The sequence below is a fragment of the Capricornis sumatraensis genome, chromosome 22 (assembly GCF_032405125.1).
Source record: "Capricornis sumatraensis isolate serow.1 chromosome 22, serow.2, whole genome shotgun sequence".
Lineage (NCBI taxonomy): Eukaryota > Metazoa > Chordata > Mammalia > Artiodactyla > Bovidae > Capricornis > Capricornis sumatraensis.
Window position 1 is genome coordinate 48,536,209 of NC_091090.1, and position 17,689 is coordinate 48,553,897.

Sequence of the window (17,689 nt, forward strand, 5' to 3'; positions counted from 1 at the left end):
ACAAGCCTGAGGTCCACACGTGCCCAGACGAGGGTAATTACATCACGACTGTTGCCTGGTTGACTGAAACCGCGATATATCCCAATTTCAGACAAGGCATGATGTGGGGGCAGGAGAGGGGAGGGGAAACATGACGCAGAACTAACATTAATAAAATATGGATTTTCAAGCCTGTAATATTTATCAGATTAACACCAGTGCAAGAAAAGAAGCCCAAGGGTCAAAGAAAAAGTATATATGTTTAAGCATACAAGCAAAAATTATCTTAACGATGAAATCTGCGATGGTCCGATTTGGTTGAACTTCCCTTTATTTGCATATGGCTTACATGTAAATCTTTTTTTGAATTGGACTTAGAATCCAAGAATGAATGTTCTTCACTCCTTTAGCAAACTGCAAAGCCCCGTCATTACAGAGAGACTCCCAGAACCCTTGGTCATTTGCCATCACAGGACCGGCTGGCTCAGTGGCCTTCATCGGCAGGGGCCCTCCTCTGGCGAGCAGACCTGATCCTGTGCGGAGACGGTGAAGCATCTTCTTCAGTCTCAGATCCTGAAGGCTCACGGTCTCCTTCCTGGGATCCGGTGTCTCCCACCAGTTCCCGAAGAAACTTGAATTTTGACAAAAAAAGATGCCAAACAAAATACCAACCTAAAGAGAGATAAAAAACATTCAGAAAAATTATTACGCCCAGCATTATCAACTGACAGCATTTCAGTTAACTCTGTGTCAGGGGTACACTACAAAATAGGATGCATAATCTAAAGGTGTAAGTGATCACAATTTATGTAACAAACGGTTATCAAGCATATACTATGGACAAGGCATAAAGACAAACTCTGGGATTACACGGGATGCCCACGACCAAGTGTACAAATTTTTGCACTAACATATTTTCACTTCTCCTGGGTATAACAACTGACCCCCGAACAAGGCCATGGTTAGACCCTCCTCACCTTTGAAAATCCATCTGCAACTTTACAGTAGGCCCACCATATCCATGGTTCCACACCCAAGGATTTAACCTCAGATCATGTACTTAACTGCAGATGTATTTAGGACAAGAAATTCACACATAAATGGACCTACACAGTTCATACCCATGTTGTTCAAGGGTTCACTGTACACCAAGGGGCAGAGCTGCTGGGTCATATGATAACTTTCACGTAACTGTGAAATTGCTGAAGTCCTATCCAAAGCAGCTGTGCCATTTTACATTCCCATCAGAAATGTAAGAGGCTCTCAGTTTCTCCACAGCCTCACCAAGACTTTCAATTTTCCACCCTTTTTATTATAGTCATCCTAGCGGGTATGAAGTGGTATATCATAGTGGCTTTTATGATCGTACTTCCCTAATGACTAAATTTGCTGAACATCTTTTTCTTGTGTTTACTGGCCGTTTGTAAATCTTCTTTGGAGGAATGTCTATTAAACCTCTCTGCCCACTTTATAATCAGCTTGTCTTTTTAATGAGTTGTAGGAATTCTAAATATATTCTTGATACCAGTTGTTTATCAGAAATAGGATCTGCAAACATTTTTTGCCCATTCTGTGGGCTGGACTTTTCATTGTCTTGATCATGTTCTTTGAAGTAAGATCATTTTTTAATTATGATGGAGCCTAAGTTAGTTTTTATTTGATGAAATCCATTTGTTTTTTCTTTGGTTGCTTATGCTTCTGGGTACCATATCTAGGGAACCACTGACTAACTCAAGGTCATGAAGATTTATGCCTATGCATTCTTCTAAGAGGTTTAGTTTTAGCTCTTACACGTAGGTCTTTGATTGATTTTAACTTTGGTGTAAAAGATCCAAATTAATCCTTTTGCATGTGAATACTAAATTGTTGCAGAACTATTTGTTGAAAAGACTATTCATCCCTCTATTAAACTGTCTTTGCAATTTTGTCAAAATTCCAATGATCATAAATGTTATAGTTTATTTCTGGGCTTCCCTTGTGGCTCAGCTGGTAAAAGAATCCACCTGCAATCCAGGAGACCTGGGTTTGATCCCTGGGTTGGGAAGATCCCCTGGAGAAGGGAATGGCTATCCACTCCAGTATTCTGGCTTGGAGAATTCCATGGACTATATAGTCCATGGGGTCACAAAGATCTATTCCCATTGATCTGCCTATCCTTATGCCATATATACATAATGTTGATTTTAGTAGCTTTGTGTTTAGTTTTAAAATCAAGAGTATAAGTTCACAAACTTTGTTCTTTTCCAAGACTATTTTGAGTCACTTGCATTTCCATGTGTCATTTTAGAATTATCTTGTCAATTTTTGGAAAAAAAATTGCATGAATTTTGACAGGGATTGTATTGAATCTGTAGGTCAATGGGGGGAAACTATACTTTATGATACTTCTCTGTCCATATCAAAAATTTTCCACAGTGGACATAGAAAAATGTTTTGACAATCAGAAAAATCAGGAGAAAAATATCAGAAACCAACAAATAATTCATGAATACTCTGTAGACTGCAAGGAGATCCAACCAGTCCATCCTAAAGGAGATCAGTCCTGGGTGTTCACTGGAAGGACTGATGTTGAAGCTGAAACTCCAATACTTTGGCCACCTGATGCGAAGAGCTGACTCATTTAAGAAGACCCTGATGCTGGGAAAGATTGAGGGCAGGACGAAAAGGGGACAACAGAGGATGAGATGGTTGGATGGCATCACTGACTCAATGGACATGGGTTTGGGTAGACTCTGAAGTTGGTGATGGATAGGGAGGCCTGGCGTGCTGCAGTCCATGGGGTCGCAAAGAGTCAGACACGACTGAACTGAACTGAACTCTGTAGACTTCTCGTTTTAAATACCCAAACACCATTAATTGGCCTAAGTAAGCCCAAGTGATTTCAAGATACTAAGGAAAACCTCTCTTGGGTTAATTTTGAGAACTCAACCTAAAAGTTAAGTGCTAAATAGACGTTATGGAGGTGAATTTACCATCAGGAAAATTATAAGCAAGCTCAATCAATGATGATGATAGTGTTGACCTCATAAAGATCAAAGATTCTAACAGTGGTTATTAGGTATAAAATGAGCAAAAATTTAGAATGTAAAGGGAAGTAACTGGAACTCTTCTGACCGAAGAGGGAAGGGCTGTCACCAGTGGGGTTCCCACCATAAAATACTCTTGCCCTTGGGGCAGTTCAGAGAAAGTCAAGTCCCCCAGCATAGGAATCTGCAAGAAAGGAACTGGAGACCGCTTCAGCAGTCAATCTTGCGAGATAGAAATAAAAGAGCATTCAGTGAGACCATGAATTCTTTCTCAATTTTCATAAAACACATCCAAAGCAAAAGACTTTTTAAAAAACATCACTGCCAGCAAGCAAACAATGTAAGGAATTCAATCTGAAGTCAAAATTCAGAACGAGGTAGCCAATCAGAGAGACTCCAGGGGCTGGGGTAGCAAGTTACAGCCTCTACACACGACACTCCCCTCCCCACCACACCAGCTAAAGCACGTCACACCTCTTTAATTATTACCTTCACCTGCAGTTAAGCAAACCTGAAAAGCAGCTCATTTTTCCCTATTCTGCCTGGGTGTGAGTGCGGGTTGCACGTGGAAGAGCATGTAGGTAGGGACGCTGCTTCCCACGAAAAATCGTGAGGCAGAGAATTCTCCCTAATACAGATGTGGAGCTCATCCACTGCGCTGCCTTTCTCAATGGCTACTGTAATGATAGGGTGAGAAAGCAAAGTTAAAAAGGAAATTGTAGTGGTGAACCCGAACAACCAAGAACTGCAGGGGTATTCGCTAGATTCGGGGAAGTTCACCTGTTATTTTCCAAGTAAAGACTAACTTTTCACACAGCTGTAATACTGGGGAGACGGCAGGGGAGGGGGTTCTACCTCCCAGCACTTAGAGCCGGGAAGAGCTGGTGCTTAGGCAACAGACCATTCATCAGTGTTAACTGTCTGAACAGAGGGTGACACTCAAAATGCCAGGCAATTTGAATGGAAACACAACTACACAACATTTATTTTGGAAAAAGAACCACTACTAAAACTCCCAATAGGTAAAGTGGAAAAGTGTGACTTAGCAAAGAAGTTAAGAGAGGTACTACAGTGCCGGATAAAACTGCTAATAGTCACTGGCTATGTTCATTAGACCTGGAAATAAAAACAGCTTTTTCTTTGGGCTTCCCTGGTGTGGTGGCTCAACAGTACAGAATTCACCTGCCAACGCGGGAGACACAATTTCAATTGTGGAGGCCAGAAAGATCCCCCAGAGAAGGATACTCTTGCCTGGGAAAATTCCACAGACAGAGGAGTCCAGCGGGCTACACTCCACGGGGTCACAAAGAATTGGACACTTGGCGACTAAACCACAACTTAACTTCGGGACAGGTACTGTGAGGTAATGTTCTGCACGGATCATTTATAGCCAAACTGTTGTTCACTATACACTGTCTTTCTACATACTTCTGGCACATCACATTCCCTCCAGGTGAGGTAGGATCTGCTGAGGCTGGAAGTCCTATTCTCCCTTTTCGGGAGAAGAATAGGTCTGAGTGGAAAGCAATTTTGAAAGCATTTATTTATTGTCCAATGGAATGACCCTACACATGCAATGACCACACTGTGCATCACTCAAACTAGCTACTCACCATCCTCTGCTCAGGAACCTTGAGAAGTTACTGGTTCCCAATGACTCATCCTGGACACTGCAAATCAGTCTCCAGAATTGTGCTTGCTCATCCTTCCTAGGTTTCCTAGATGATTCTGATGCACAGGTAGGTGTGGAAAAGAGGTCACGTGAAGAAGAAATATGAGTGCTACAGCAGATCAATTACAGCAAGTGGCCAAGGGAAAGGAGAAAAGGACAAGCAATGGAGGAGCAGGAGAGAGGGGGGATACTTGTAACACGCGTGTATTCACAGTTCCTCCGCTGCTGCTGTTTAGTCACTAAGTCTCTGTGACCCCACGGACTGTGGCCCGCCAGCCTCCTCTGTCCATGAGATTTTTTAGGCAAGAATACTGAATGCCTAAAGGGCCTCTTGTAGAAGTGTAGCTCGTACAGTTCCTCCCACCCAAACCTGATATGCAGACACTAGAAACTCTTTACCTATTTTTATTCTGTAGACCGTGGGTCTCCTATCTTGTCCTGGGATTCTAAGAGAAAAATGGATGGAGGGAGGGAGGGACAACAGAAAGAGGGGGCAGGGAGAAGGACTGAACAAAATTATATGCACTTACAGTCAAAAATGTATACTAATTGTTAAATAAGTACCGCAGTTTTTCACAGTTTAAAAGGCAAGTCTGTGTGTTAGATAAACCGGCTGGCAACAGAGGTTGTGTATCCTGGGATAAGCAAAGAAGTACTCAACTTGTGTGTGCCAGTACCCAAGCATTAGTTCAGAGGACGCATTCCACGAAAATGCACTGTATATTGCCTTTCTATGCAAGAATAAGGGCTTCCCTGGTGGCTCAAACAGTAGAGAACCCACCTGCCAATGCAGGTGACCCGGGTTTGATCCCTGGGTTGGGAAGATCCCCTGAAGAAGGGAATGGCTACCCACTCCAGTATTCTTGCCTGGAGAATTCCTGGACAGAGGAGCCTGGCGGGCTACATCCACGGAGTTGAAAAGAGTTGGACACGACTGAGCAGCTAACACAACAATGCAGGATACATGTGCTAGCAGCAGAAGGGTAGCAATAGCAGATGAATCCGAATAATGAACCATCACCATCAACACGCCACAAACCCAGAGGACAGCTGTAATCACAGAGTTCTCAGTTCACCAAGTGCTTTTACATTCAACATTTAATTTAATACTCTCATTAGCCCTCTGAACTAGTGAGACTAGGAATCATTATCCCCATTTTCTAGATAAGAAAACAAAGGCTCAAAGTAACTCATCATCATGGAAGAGGGCAGGATCACCAAATCAGAGGAATGAGTTCACCAGTTCAGTTCAGTGGCTCAGTTATGTCTGACTCTTTGCGACCCCATGGACCGTAGCACGCTAGGCCTCCCTGTCCATCACCACCTCTCGGAGTCCACCCAAACCCATGTCCATTGAGTCGGTGATGCCATCCAACCATCTCATCCTCTGTCATCCCCTTCTCCTCCCACCTTCAATCTTTCCCAGCATCTGGGTCTTTTCAAATGAGTCAGTTCTTCCAATCAGCTGGCCAAAGTATTGGAGCTTCAGCATCAGTCCTTCCAATGAACACCCAGGACTGATCTCTTTTAGGATGGACTGGTTGGATCTCCTTGCAGTCCAAGGGACTCTCAAGACTCTTCTCCAACACCACAGTTCAAAAGCATCAATTTTTCAGCACTCGGCTTTCTTTATAGTCCAACTCTCACATCCATACATGACTACTGGAAAAACCATAGTCTTGAGTAGATGGGCCTTTGTTGACAAAGTAATGTCTCTGTTTTTTAATATGCTGTCTAAGTTGGTCCCAAGGAGTAAGCATCTTTTAATTTCATGGCTGCAATCTGAGTGATTTTGGAGCCCCCAAAAAATAAAGTCTGTCACTGTTTCCCTATCTATTTGTCATGAAGTGATGGGACTGGATGGCATGATCTTAGTTTTCTGAATGTGAGTTTTAACCCTACTTTTTCACTCTCCTCTTTCACTTTCATCAAGAGGCTCTTTAGTTCTCCACTTTCTGCCATAAGGTTGGTGTCATCTGCATATCTGAGGTTATTGATATTTCTCCCTGCAATCTTGATTCCAGCTTGTGCTTCATCCAGCCTGGCATTTCCCATGATGTACTCTGCATATAAGTTAAATAAGCAGGGTGACAATATACAGCCTTGACGTACTCCTTTTCCTATTTGGAACCAGTCTGTTGTTCCATGTCCAGTTCTAACTGTTGCTTCCTGCGTACAGATTTCTCTAGAGGTAGGTCAGGCAGTCTGGTATTTCCATCTCTTTTAAGAAATTTCCAGTTTGTTGTGGTTCACACAAAGACTTAAAGCAGAAGATGTTTTTCTGGAACTCTTTTGCTTTTTTGATGATCCAACAGATGTTGGCAATTTGATCTCTGATTCCCCTGCCTTTTCTAAATCTAGCTTGAACATCTGGAAGTTCACGGTTCATGTACTATTGAAGCCTCACTTGGAGAATTTTGAGCATTACTTTACTAGCATGTGAGATGAGCATGATTGTGTGGTAGTTTGACCATTCTTTGGCATTGCCTTTCTTTGGGATTGGAATGAAAACTGACCTTTTCCAGTCCTGTGGCCACTGCTGAGTTTTCCAAATTTGCTGGCATATTGAATGCAACACTTTCACAGCATCATCTTTTAGGGTTTGAAATAGCTCAACTGGAATTCTATCACCTCCATTAGCTTTGTTAGTAGTGATGCTTCCTAAGGCCCACTTAACTTCACATTCCAGGATGTCTGGCTCTAGGTGAGTGATTATCTGGGTCCTAAAGATCTTTTCTGTATAGTTCTTCTGTGTATTCTTGCCACCTCTTCTTAATCTCTTCTGCTTCTGTTAGGTCCATACCATTTCTGTCCTTTATCAAGCCCATCTTTGCATGAATGTTCCCTTGGTATCTCTAATTTTCTTGAAAAGATCTCTAGTCTTTCCCATTCTGTTGTTTTCCTCTATTTCTTTGCGCTGATCACTAAGGAAGGCTTTCTTATCTCTCCTTGCTATTCTTTGGAACTCCGCATTCAAATGGGTGTATCTTCCCTTCTCTCCTTTGCTTTTGCTTCTCTTCTTTTCTCAACTATTTGTAAGGCCTCCTCAGACAGCCATTTTACTTTTTTCCATTTCTTTTCCATGGGGATGGTCTTGATCCCTGTCTCCTGTACAATGTCACGAACCTCCATCCATAGTTCTTCAGGCATTCTATCAGATCTAATCCCTTGAAACTACTTCTCACTTCCACTGTATAATTGTATGGGATTTGATTTAGGTCATACCTGAATGGTCTAGTGGTTTTCCCTACTTTCTTCAATTTGAGTCTGAATTTGGTAATAAGGAGTTCATGATCTGAGCCACAGTCAGCTCTGTCTTGTTTTTGTTGACTGTATAGAGCTTCTCCATCTTTGGCTGCAAAGAATATAATCAATCTGATTTCGGTGTTGACCATCTGGTGATGTCCATGTGTAGAGTCTTCTCTTGTTGCTGGAAGAAGGTATTTGCTATGACCAGTGCATTCTCTTGGCAAAACTCTATTAGCCTTTGCCTTGCTTCATTTTGTACTCCAAGGCCAAATTTGCCTGTTACTCCAGGTGTTTCTTGACTTCCTACTTTTGCATTCCAGTCCCCTATAATGAAAAGGACATCTTTTGGGGGTGTTAGTTCTAGAAGGTCTTGTAGGTCTTCATAGAACCGTTCAACTTCAGCTTCTTCAGCATTACTGGTCAGGGCATAGACTTGGATAACTGTGATATTGAATGGTTTGCCCTGGAAATGAACAGAGATCATTCTGTTGTTTTTGAGATTGCATCCAAGTTCTGCATTTTGGACTCTTTTGTTGACTATGATGGCCACTCCATTTCTTCTAAGGGATTCTTGCCCACAGTAGTGGATATCATGGTCATCTGAGTTAAATTCACCCATTCCAGTCCATTTTAGTTCGCTGATTCCTAAAATGTCGACGTTCACTCTTGCCATCTCCTGTTTGACCACTTCCAATTTGCCTTGCTTCATGGACCTAACATTCAGATTCCTATGCAAAATTGCTCTTTACAGCATCGGACTTTGCTTCCATCACCAGTCACATCCACAACTGGGTGTTGTTTTTGCTTTGGTTCTGTCTCTTCATTATTTCTGGAGTTATTTCTCCACTGATCTCCAGTAGCATATTGGGCACCTACCAATCTGGGAAGTTCATCTTTCCGTGTCCTAACTTTTTGCCTTTTCATACTGTTCATGGGGTTCTCAAGGCAAAAATAACTGAACTGGTTTGCCATTCCTTCTCCAGTTTCTGTTCTTCATTAAGTGCATCAAATTTCTCATATTTTCATAGTGAAAGTATGGCTAAAACACAAAACACTAATCAGGAAATGAGAACATGACTGCCTACCCAAGATCTCCTAGTTCAAAATGCCTGGGTGCAGTAGAAAAAAATTCCTGTCTTTGTGGACTCATTCCTCCACAGTCTTAACTTAATCCCACCATCATGATGATATCTAAATGGTTAGCTGACTGGCTCAATACCAATCTCAATTGGTATAAAGCTCTTTTCCATGTTCCATCCTGTAACCTTTTTTCCCTTTTACACAGAAGGCAGCTAAAGCTCACTTCTAAGGTAGTATGTCCAAGGCCAAGACACAGGCAAAGTGAAAACAGAACCTTGCTCTTTCCACTCTTCCCACAAAGCTCCCTCTACTGCATGTCTCTTTTGTAAAGACACACGGGGGACCATCACTGATCCAACACAATGTTGAACCGAAATACCTCCACACCTCAATCCCTGTTATCCAGAAACTGAAGGACAGTTTTAAAATTTCCTTTAAAACCTCTTCCTTTTTTTAAAAATTTTCCCCTCCTTTCAGCAATCACAACACTCCCATAGATCCAAATATGAGCTCTCTTACATATGGCTAAAATTTTCATCCATACTTTATCCCTTTCTTAAACCTCAGGAAGGAATCTCTACCTCGTTGGCTGGAAGGACACCTTTAAAAAGTATGTCCATCTGACATTTCTTTCTTCTGATGCTCATATTTCCATAAGGGGTACTGTATCCCCTCCCCACCCCTCAGGTGGAAAACAGGGTATTCCAGCACGATGGCCTTCCCCTACTGTGGCTTCTACACTAATAAACCCTCTCCCGTCTACTTCCTTCGTTACATTCCCAGCGCCATCTTCCATCCTTACTGTCAACTGGATTACCACTGCAATTTCTTAACTCAGAGGCATGCTGCAGCCACACTGCTTGGCCATGAATCCTAATTCAACAACTCACTTGAAATGTGAGCAAGCTAACCTCTATGTGTCTCAGTTTCGTCTATAAAATGCAGACACCACCACATACTTTCAAAGAGACAATACAGTAATAAAAAGAATATGTGTCACATGCTAAGGAGAATGCCTGTATGTCATAAATTATTTATCAAAGGTTAGCCATCGTCACCATCTCTTAGGCTGTGGTCTCTTCCCCACCCAGGGCAAACTCTACAGACAAGGGGTTAATGACCACTATCACTGACATTTTTAAGCAACCCTGACCCAGGGATCGAACCTGGGTGTTCTGCACTGCAGGCAGATTCTTTACCATCTGACCCACCAGGGAAGCCCTTTTGAGCAACGTCAACACATAATTTTTACATCTTTCTACTATACTATCTCTTCAGTATTACACTCTCTTGGGTGATTGCTTTAGGATTTCACATTCACTTCCATCTGTCACTGTATTAATAACAGTCCTCCTCCCAAGACACAAGTTCCTTAAGGAAGGAAAATGTATGGCTTATCTACTTTTTCTTCTGTTTCTTCTGTCTTAGAACATAGAGTAGAAACCCCACACAAACTATTCAACTTCCATCCTCCAACCCCCACCCTCAACAGACACCAAAGGGAAAGGGAAAGTCGCTCAGTTGTGTCCGACTCTTTGCAACCCCATGGACTGTAGCCTACCAGGCTTCTCAGTCCCTGGGATTTTCCAGGCAAGAGTACTGGAGTGGGTTGCCATTTCCTTCTCCAGGCGATCTTCCTGACCCAGGGATCGAACCTGGGTCTCCCGCATTGTTGGCAGATGCTTTACCTACTGAGCCACCAGGGAAGCCTTACACACCAGAAGTACCATAAACTAAGGATTTAATGACTTTCACCAATTGACCCATCTCAGAGCTCTTAAGATTCCTACCATGTAACAGAATAGCTGATAAACAGAACTGCTGAACAATGCTATCAACCACAGTGATAACACTGAATATTAGAGAATACTGGAGATCTTCCCACCCTGGGGATCAAACCCAGTTCTGCATTGCTGGCAGATTCTTTACCATCTGAGCCACTAGGCAAGCCCATTAAGCGTAAACCTTCTTAAATTCTATGATACAAGATATATTTTCTCACTATAATAAAATTTAACAAGAAAATGATAAAATGATATATAGGGGGAAAAGAAATGTCCTAAAATAACTCACAATTGAAAGGAGAAATCACAAGTGAAACTAAAAAACATTTTGAACCAAATAAAGTTTTTCTAAAAGAAAACAAAACTAATACTTAAAAAGAAATTAACATCATTAAATACCTATTTTTATATTTTTAAATAAGAATAGTTTAAAATCAATAATCTAAGTTTCTACCATAAGAAACTAGAAGTACAAATTAAAATTAAAATAAGTAGAAGAAAATAAGATAAACATAAACCAATGAAATAAAATTTGGACAAGAAATAAAAAATCAGCCTTTCAGCAGTTGAGGAGCTGGGCAGATGGCTCAGAGAAGGACGTCAGATGTCACTGTCCTCCCAGCTTTTCGATCTCCCCCTGAAGCCCCTCAATAAAATGGTTTGATCCCCCCAAAAAAAGAAATAAAAAATCAGTAAAACAAAAAGATCCAGATTCTTTGAGAAGATCAATAAAATTCATAAACCTCTAGCTAGATTGACCATAAGCAAAAGAAAGAACACAATACCAAGAATGAAAGAGAAGACATCATCACAGATGCTACAGATATTAAATGATGAGAGAATATTAATTCAGATTAAACAGACACAGTGCTTGAAAAACACAAACTCAAAAGCTCACTCAAAAAACAACAGGTTAACTGGAATAGCCCAACATTAGCCCAAATGAAAGATACTGAGTTTGTAATTAAAAACTTCCCCCAAAAGAAAAGTCCTGACCTAAATTAATTCTACCAGACATTTAAGAAAGTATACTGGGGATTGTGCTTTATTAACTTTTGAATATTCATGACCTCCACCACAGCACCTGAACATAAGAGTTCACTAAGTGTATTTTGGGGCTTCCCTGGTGGCTCAGAGCGTAAAGCGTCTGCTTGCATTGCGGGAGACCTGGGTTCAATCCCTAGGTCGGGAAGATCCCCTGGAGAAGGAAATGGCACCCCACTCCAGTACTCTTGCCTGGAAAATCCCATGGACGGAGAAGCCTGGTAGGCTACAGTCCATGGGGTCGCAAAGAGTTGGACACAACTGAGCGACTTCACTTTCACTTTCACAAGTGTATTTTACTGAGGAATACAAAGGTTATCCAGTTTGAGACAACCTTGGTTTGTACTACACGTAAGCGTGTGTTTCTAACAGGAATTTAACAATTTATACAGAGCAATCTTTCTTCACTTCTACTTCAGGTATACAAGGGCCCTCTACATGTCAGGCATTACTCTCCAAGATCCAAGAACAGAGCAATGAGCAACCCAAAGAAGGCCCTGTCCCCACTGGGCTTATACTCTTGTTGGAGGAAACAAACAGATAAAATAAAGCCAGCCTCTGCACCACTGAGTACCACGGCCAAAGAGTTAAACCACCACAGACAAAACTGACTACCAGACTGAAACTCAGGAGACGGTCGGTGCAAAGGGAAATGGACAGATAACAAAGAGAAAGTTTATGTATACAGTGGAGTATCACTCAGCCATAGGGGTTAAAAAATGAAATCTTGCCGTTTGTAACAACCTGGATAGATCTAAAAGGTATGATGTTAGTGTCATAAGTCAGAGAAAGAAAAACACTCTGTGAGTTCACTTACAGGTGAAATCTAAAAAACAAAACAAATGAACAACCATAACTAAACATAAACAGAGTCATAGATACAGAGAACAGAGAGATGGTTGCCAAAGGAGGGGGGTGGGGCAGGGAGAAGTAGATGAGAGAGATTAAGAAGTACAAATTTAGTTGCAAAGTAAATGAGTCATGGGTATGAACTGTACACCAAGGGGAATAAAGTCAATAACTATGTAGTATCTCTGTAGTGACAGATATAACTAGACTTTCATGGCTATCACTTTAAAATGTATACCAATATCAAATCCCAATTATCCTGTAACAGGAATTAACAGTGTGGTAGGTCAATTAGTACTTAAAAACAAACAAATTCATAGAAAGAGATCACTGTGGCTGATAGGGAGGAGAGGGGTGGAACTGAATATAGGGATAAATTTCTAGTTATAAGAATGAGTACTAAGGACATAATGTACAACAAGATAAATATAATTAACACTGATGTATGTTATATATGAAAGCTAAGTGAGTAAATAAATTTAAGAGTTCTCATCACTGGAAAAATTTTTTTTCTATTTCTTTACTTCCATATCTACGAGATGATGGATATTCACCAAACTTACGATGATAATCATTTCATGATATGTGTAGATCAATTAAGTTGCACTCCTTAGATCTCGACAATTGTTGTTAAGTTGCTCAAGTGTGTCCAACTCTTTTGCGACCCCATGGACTGTAGCCCACCAGTCTCCTCTGTCCATGGGATTCTCCAGGCAAGAATATCTGAGTGGGTTGCCATTCCCTTCTCCAGGGGATCTTCCCAACCCAGGGTTCAAACCTTCGTCTCCAACATTGCAGGCGGATTCTTTACCACTGAGCCACCTGGGAAGCTCCAAGTTTATACAGTGCTGTATGTCAATTATCAGATAAGGCAATGGCACCCCACTCCAGTACTCTTGCCTGGAAAATCCCATGGACGGAGGAGCCTGGTGGGCTGCAGTCCATGGGGTCTCGAAGAGTCGGACACAACGGAGCGACTTCACTTTCACTTTTCACTTTCACACACTGGAGAAGGAAATGGCAACCCACTCCAGTATTCTTGCCTGGAAAATCCCAGGGACGGGGGAGCCTGATGGGCTGCCGTCTGTGGGGTCTCAGAGTCAGACACACTGAAGCAACTTAGCAGCAGCAGCTGTATGTCAATTATAGCTCAGTAACACTGGAAGGCAAAAAAAAAGAGAGAGAGACAAAACTGAAGTGACTTCCAGATGGAGTGAGTATTTGTAAGGAAAGGGCAAATCCAAGAATGACACCCAAGTCCCTGGCTGCTGATAACATGTGAGCAGGGAGGAACAAACAGGTTGTAGAAATCAAAAGTTCTGTTTTAGATATGTTTAGTTTGAGATGGTTATTAGATCTTCAGGGTACTGAGGCATGAACCTAGGGTGCGGGAGAGTCGTGATAGCTAGAGATACCAATGTTAGTCATTAGTTAGAGTTACTATTTAAATCTTTAGAACTAGATAAGGGACAGAATGGAAGGAAGGTAAAAACAGAAACATATTTATTTTTACTAGAACACAATGTATTATAGGAGTGTAGAAAATAGCATGCATCTCATGGAGTAATGGCCAAGTACTAGTCTGTAAAATTTTAAATTCAGAGATAAAAGCAATGATGGGTAGATAGAAACATGTACATATAAATTGATTGATACATGTAATTTACATACTTATGAATGTACTGGGAATAATGTAAAATATTTCCTATCATAGATTTAGTCAAAAAAAGTTAAATTCTAGGGGATGGGAAGACAGGAAAAGATAAAACAATTAACCACTATGGTAGGAAGAACACCATGAAGGTAGAGTGTACAGAAGCCACAAGAAATGCTTCCTGGGAAGAATGCGCACCTGCACAGAATGAGGCTGTGAGGATAAAGAGAATTAGAACTCTAGAGTGACCATGGACTTGGTGATACAGAGGCCATTTGTGACTGACCTTGACAACAGCAGCTTCAGAGAATAGTGGGAATGGAAAATATTTTCAGAATGAATGAGAGGCAAGAAAGTACAACCAATAGATAGGAGAAGGAAGACCTCCCTAAGGATCCTGAAATTTGAAAATCAGAATTCACTATGTGAAAGAACCGGTCAGAGTTCTTTTAGGCCATGCATTTCCTGGGGCAGAACCAGGTCATTGATTTTTAACCCCTAATGTGACTGTATTTGGAGGCAAAGCCTTTAAAGGCTTATTTAAAGGTTAAATAAATTGATACGGGTGGGGCCCTAATCCAATATGACTGGTGCCCTTCTTACACAAGGTTAGGACATAGACACACCCACAGATGAAAGGTTAAGACACAGGGAGAAGATGGTCATCTGTAAGTCAAGTAGAGAGGCTCAGAGGAAATTAACCCTGCTTGAACTTCTAGCCTCCAGACTGTAAGAAAATAAATTTCTGTGGTTTAATGTCTATATTGTTACAGCAGACTTAGTTTCTCTTTCATATCTGGTGGGATCCATCCCTCCTCCTCCCTAAGCCCCAGGCTCCGCCACTAGTCAAAACACGAAGCTACCCCAAAATTCACTCTCCCAACAAAAAAGTGCTCAGATTACTTCTTACAGCTATTAGTCTCAAACACTCCAATCAAAATATGACATTCTTTTACTTAGCACACCTCACCTCTCATTCCACATTGTTTTCTGAAGTCAAAGGCGGGGTACTTTTAGAAAAATGAGTAGAATTCAAGTCAAATGGCTACTGGAGGCTGAGAGAGCAAGTCTGAATATGTAGCAAATAGGAATTTTGAGGTCTCAAAGGCAAGTTTGGCAAATACTCTATAAAGTGGTGAGAAGGGAGCGGCAGAGGATGAGAAGGTTGGATGGCATCACAGACTCAGTGAACATGAGTTTGAGCAGACTCCAGGAGACAGTGAAAGACAGACAGGTGTGCTGCAGTCCACTGGGCCCCCAAGAGCCAGACGCGACTTAGCGACCGAACAACAAGGAAACGGGTATGGTTCACATGGTGCAGGGCCATCTCCAGGTAGTTTGCATGTTCAAACCAGAAAGGAGAGCATGTTTACCTCCTTCCTCATAACCACACAAACCACAAAGATTTGGTTTTCCTTATTTCAAGGATCCTAAACATCTACAATTAGCCCCAAATCCTGACATCACAGGCAGGAAGTTGACAAGGGCCTTCCAATTGCTTTATCATCAGAAAAGCCTGTACGTTAGAAGCTTTAACTCTAGTGCCTTAGCAAAAGCAAGAAAACTAAAAATATACAAACAAGTATATACACACAAGTTTATCTATACACATGTATATGGTCATGTAAAAGAAAATTTAAAATACACATACAAGTATATGAATACAAATATACATATATGTACATGCCTAAATGTCTCCAAACACAGCTGACACTGAGCACGTGGTGCATTAATCAGGTAATGAATAAGCCCCATATTTTGAATACTAACCAATTATTGCATCAACTGAATCCCTACTTCAATATGATAATTATGAAAAAGCAAACTCACTGACATCTGGTTGTAAACACTTTCCCAAATGTTCACAATTGCTCAGCCCCTTTGCTAAGAGAGCTGTGGCTATCTGCTGTTGTTTGTTGTTCAGTCGCCCAGTCCTGTGCCACTCTTTGCAACCACATGGACTGCAGCACGCCTGGCCTCCCTGTCCGCCACCATCTCTCAGATTCTGCCCAAGTTCACATTCATTGCCTTGGTGATGCCATCCAACAGTACTCTGGTCATCTGATGCGACAGAGGACTCACTGGAAAAGTCCCTGATGTTGGGAAAGATTGAGGGCAGAAGGAGAAGAGGGTGTCAGAGGATGAGATGGCTGGGTAGCTACCAGTTACTGTGTATTAGAAAAAAAAAAAAGATCTACAATTGCGCTAAAATTACCTTGAGAAAAGTTTCACGTCCTCTCATTCCATGAAGGGGAAGGGGAAAAAAAAAAAAAATCACAGCGAACAAAATAGCACCATTTCTACAGAACTAAGAGTTAGGTTACCTGACCCTGGAAGTTTAATATAGCCGGTGTTTTTTAAGTTCTGCCTCGTCTCGACACTGCTGTTTGGAATTCAGCTTACGCCTAAACTTCAAGCAAACCATCTCACGCGTGCTGCAAAGCCAACTCTTGCTTCTGCCCCCGGTTCAAGGAAGGTAATGAAACCTCCCTCGCTTTACCATCGGGAGTCAAAACATGTAAAAAGACAGAAAGAGGACGAACCGATCACCGCACCTTCGCAAACAGGCCAAGGTGACGATTTGGGCTGATCTGTGGCAAGGGTGGCGATCGAGGCGCTGCGGCGGCCAGGCTTAACCCCGGGTCCACACGCCCAGCGCTGGACCCGGCTCCCTCCTCTGCGGTGGGCAGGGGTACCCAGCTCCGGGCTCACTCCCGAGGGGCAAGTGGAGAACCCACGGGTTTTCGTCACTTGCCCACCCAGGCAGTCTTTTTTCTTTTTCTCTTTTAAAAACCAGAGACAGAACCAGTCAGTCGGCAGGACCAGCCGAGCCGGCGGGTGTTAACTACCCACTCACCGCACACCATCAGCAGCAGCACGATCAGCAGCGTGGCCACGAACACCAGCAGGGTCAGCCCCACGTTGTGCCACATCTTGGGGGCGGCGGGGCGGCGGCGGGCGCGGGCGGGCAGGCGGGAGGGCGGCGCGGCCGGGGCTTCAGCGGCCGGGGCGGCATGAGCGGCGGACGCCCCCCGCCCCCACCCGCCGGCAGCGCCCCCGGGAGGCGGGACGGGGCGGGGCGGCGCGGGGGCGGCCCCGCGGCCGGCTGCCGGCCCGCGCGGTCCCTCTCAGGGCAGCCGACCGACGTCGGGCGGGAGGTGGAGAGTGGGGGCGCCCCTACTCGCTCATCGCTCCGGGGACCCGGGGACGCGGCTCCGGGAGACCCCGGAGGCGGCCGGATGTGCTTCCATGGCGGACGCCGCGAGCCCCTGAGGCGGACCGAGGGCGAGCACAGGAGCGTGCGGCGGCCGCCTGACCCTCGCGGTCGCCCACCCGAGGGTCCCTCGGCCCC

At 43.0% G+C, this 17,689-nt stretch overlaps 1 protein-coding gene across 1 annotated transcript; it reads right to left on the reverse strand.

Moving 5' to 3' along the window:
* Positions 1-311: 311 nt before the first annotated feature.
* On the reverse strand, positions 312-17,292 carry SMIM13 (small integral membrane protein 13). The gene is made up of 2 exons (XM_068961138.1): positions 17,195-17,292; positions 312-651 (listed from the first exon to the last, which is right to left on the reverse strand). Exons 1-2 carry the CDS (start codon positions 17,268-17,270, stop codon positions 464-466), a joined length of 264 nt encoding a protein of 87 aa, XP_068817239.1. The 5' UTR covers positions 17,271-17,292; the 3' UTR covers positions 312-463.
* Between the last annotated feature and the right edge of the window lie 397 nt (positions 17,293-17,689).

Excerpts from the sequence above, each read along its gene's own strand:
- SMIM13 (XM_068961138.1), bottom strand. The coding sequence starts at position 17,270 with ATGTGGCACAACGTGGGGCTGACCCTGCTGGTGTTCGTGGCCACGCTG. Across the intron at positions 652-17,194 it reads GCTGCTGCTGATGGTGTGCG|GTTGGTATTTTGTTTGGCAT; the intron begins GTGAGTGGGTAG and ends ATCTCTCTTTAG.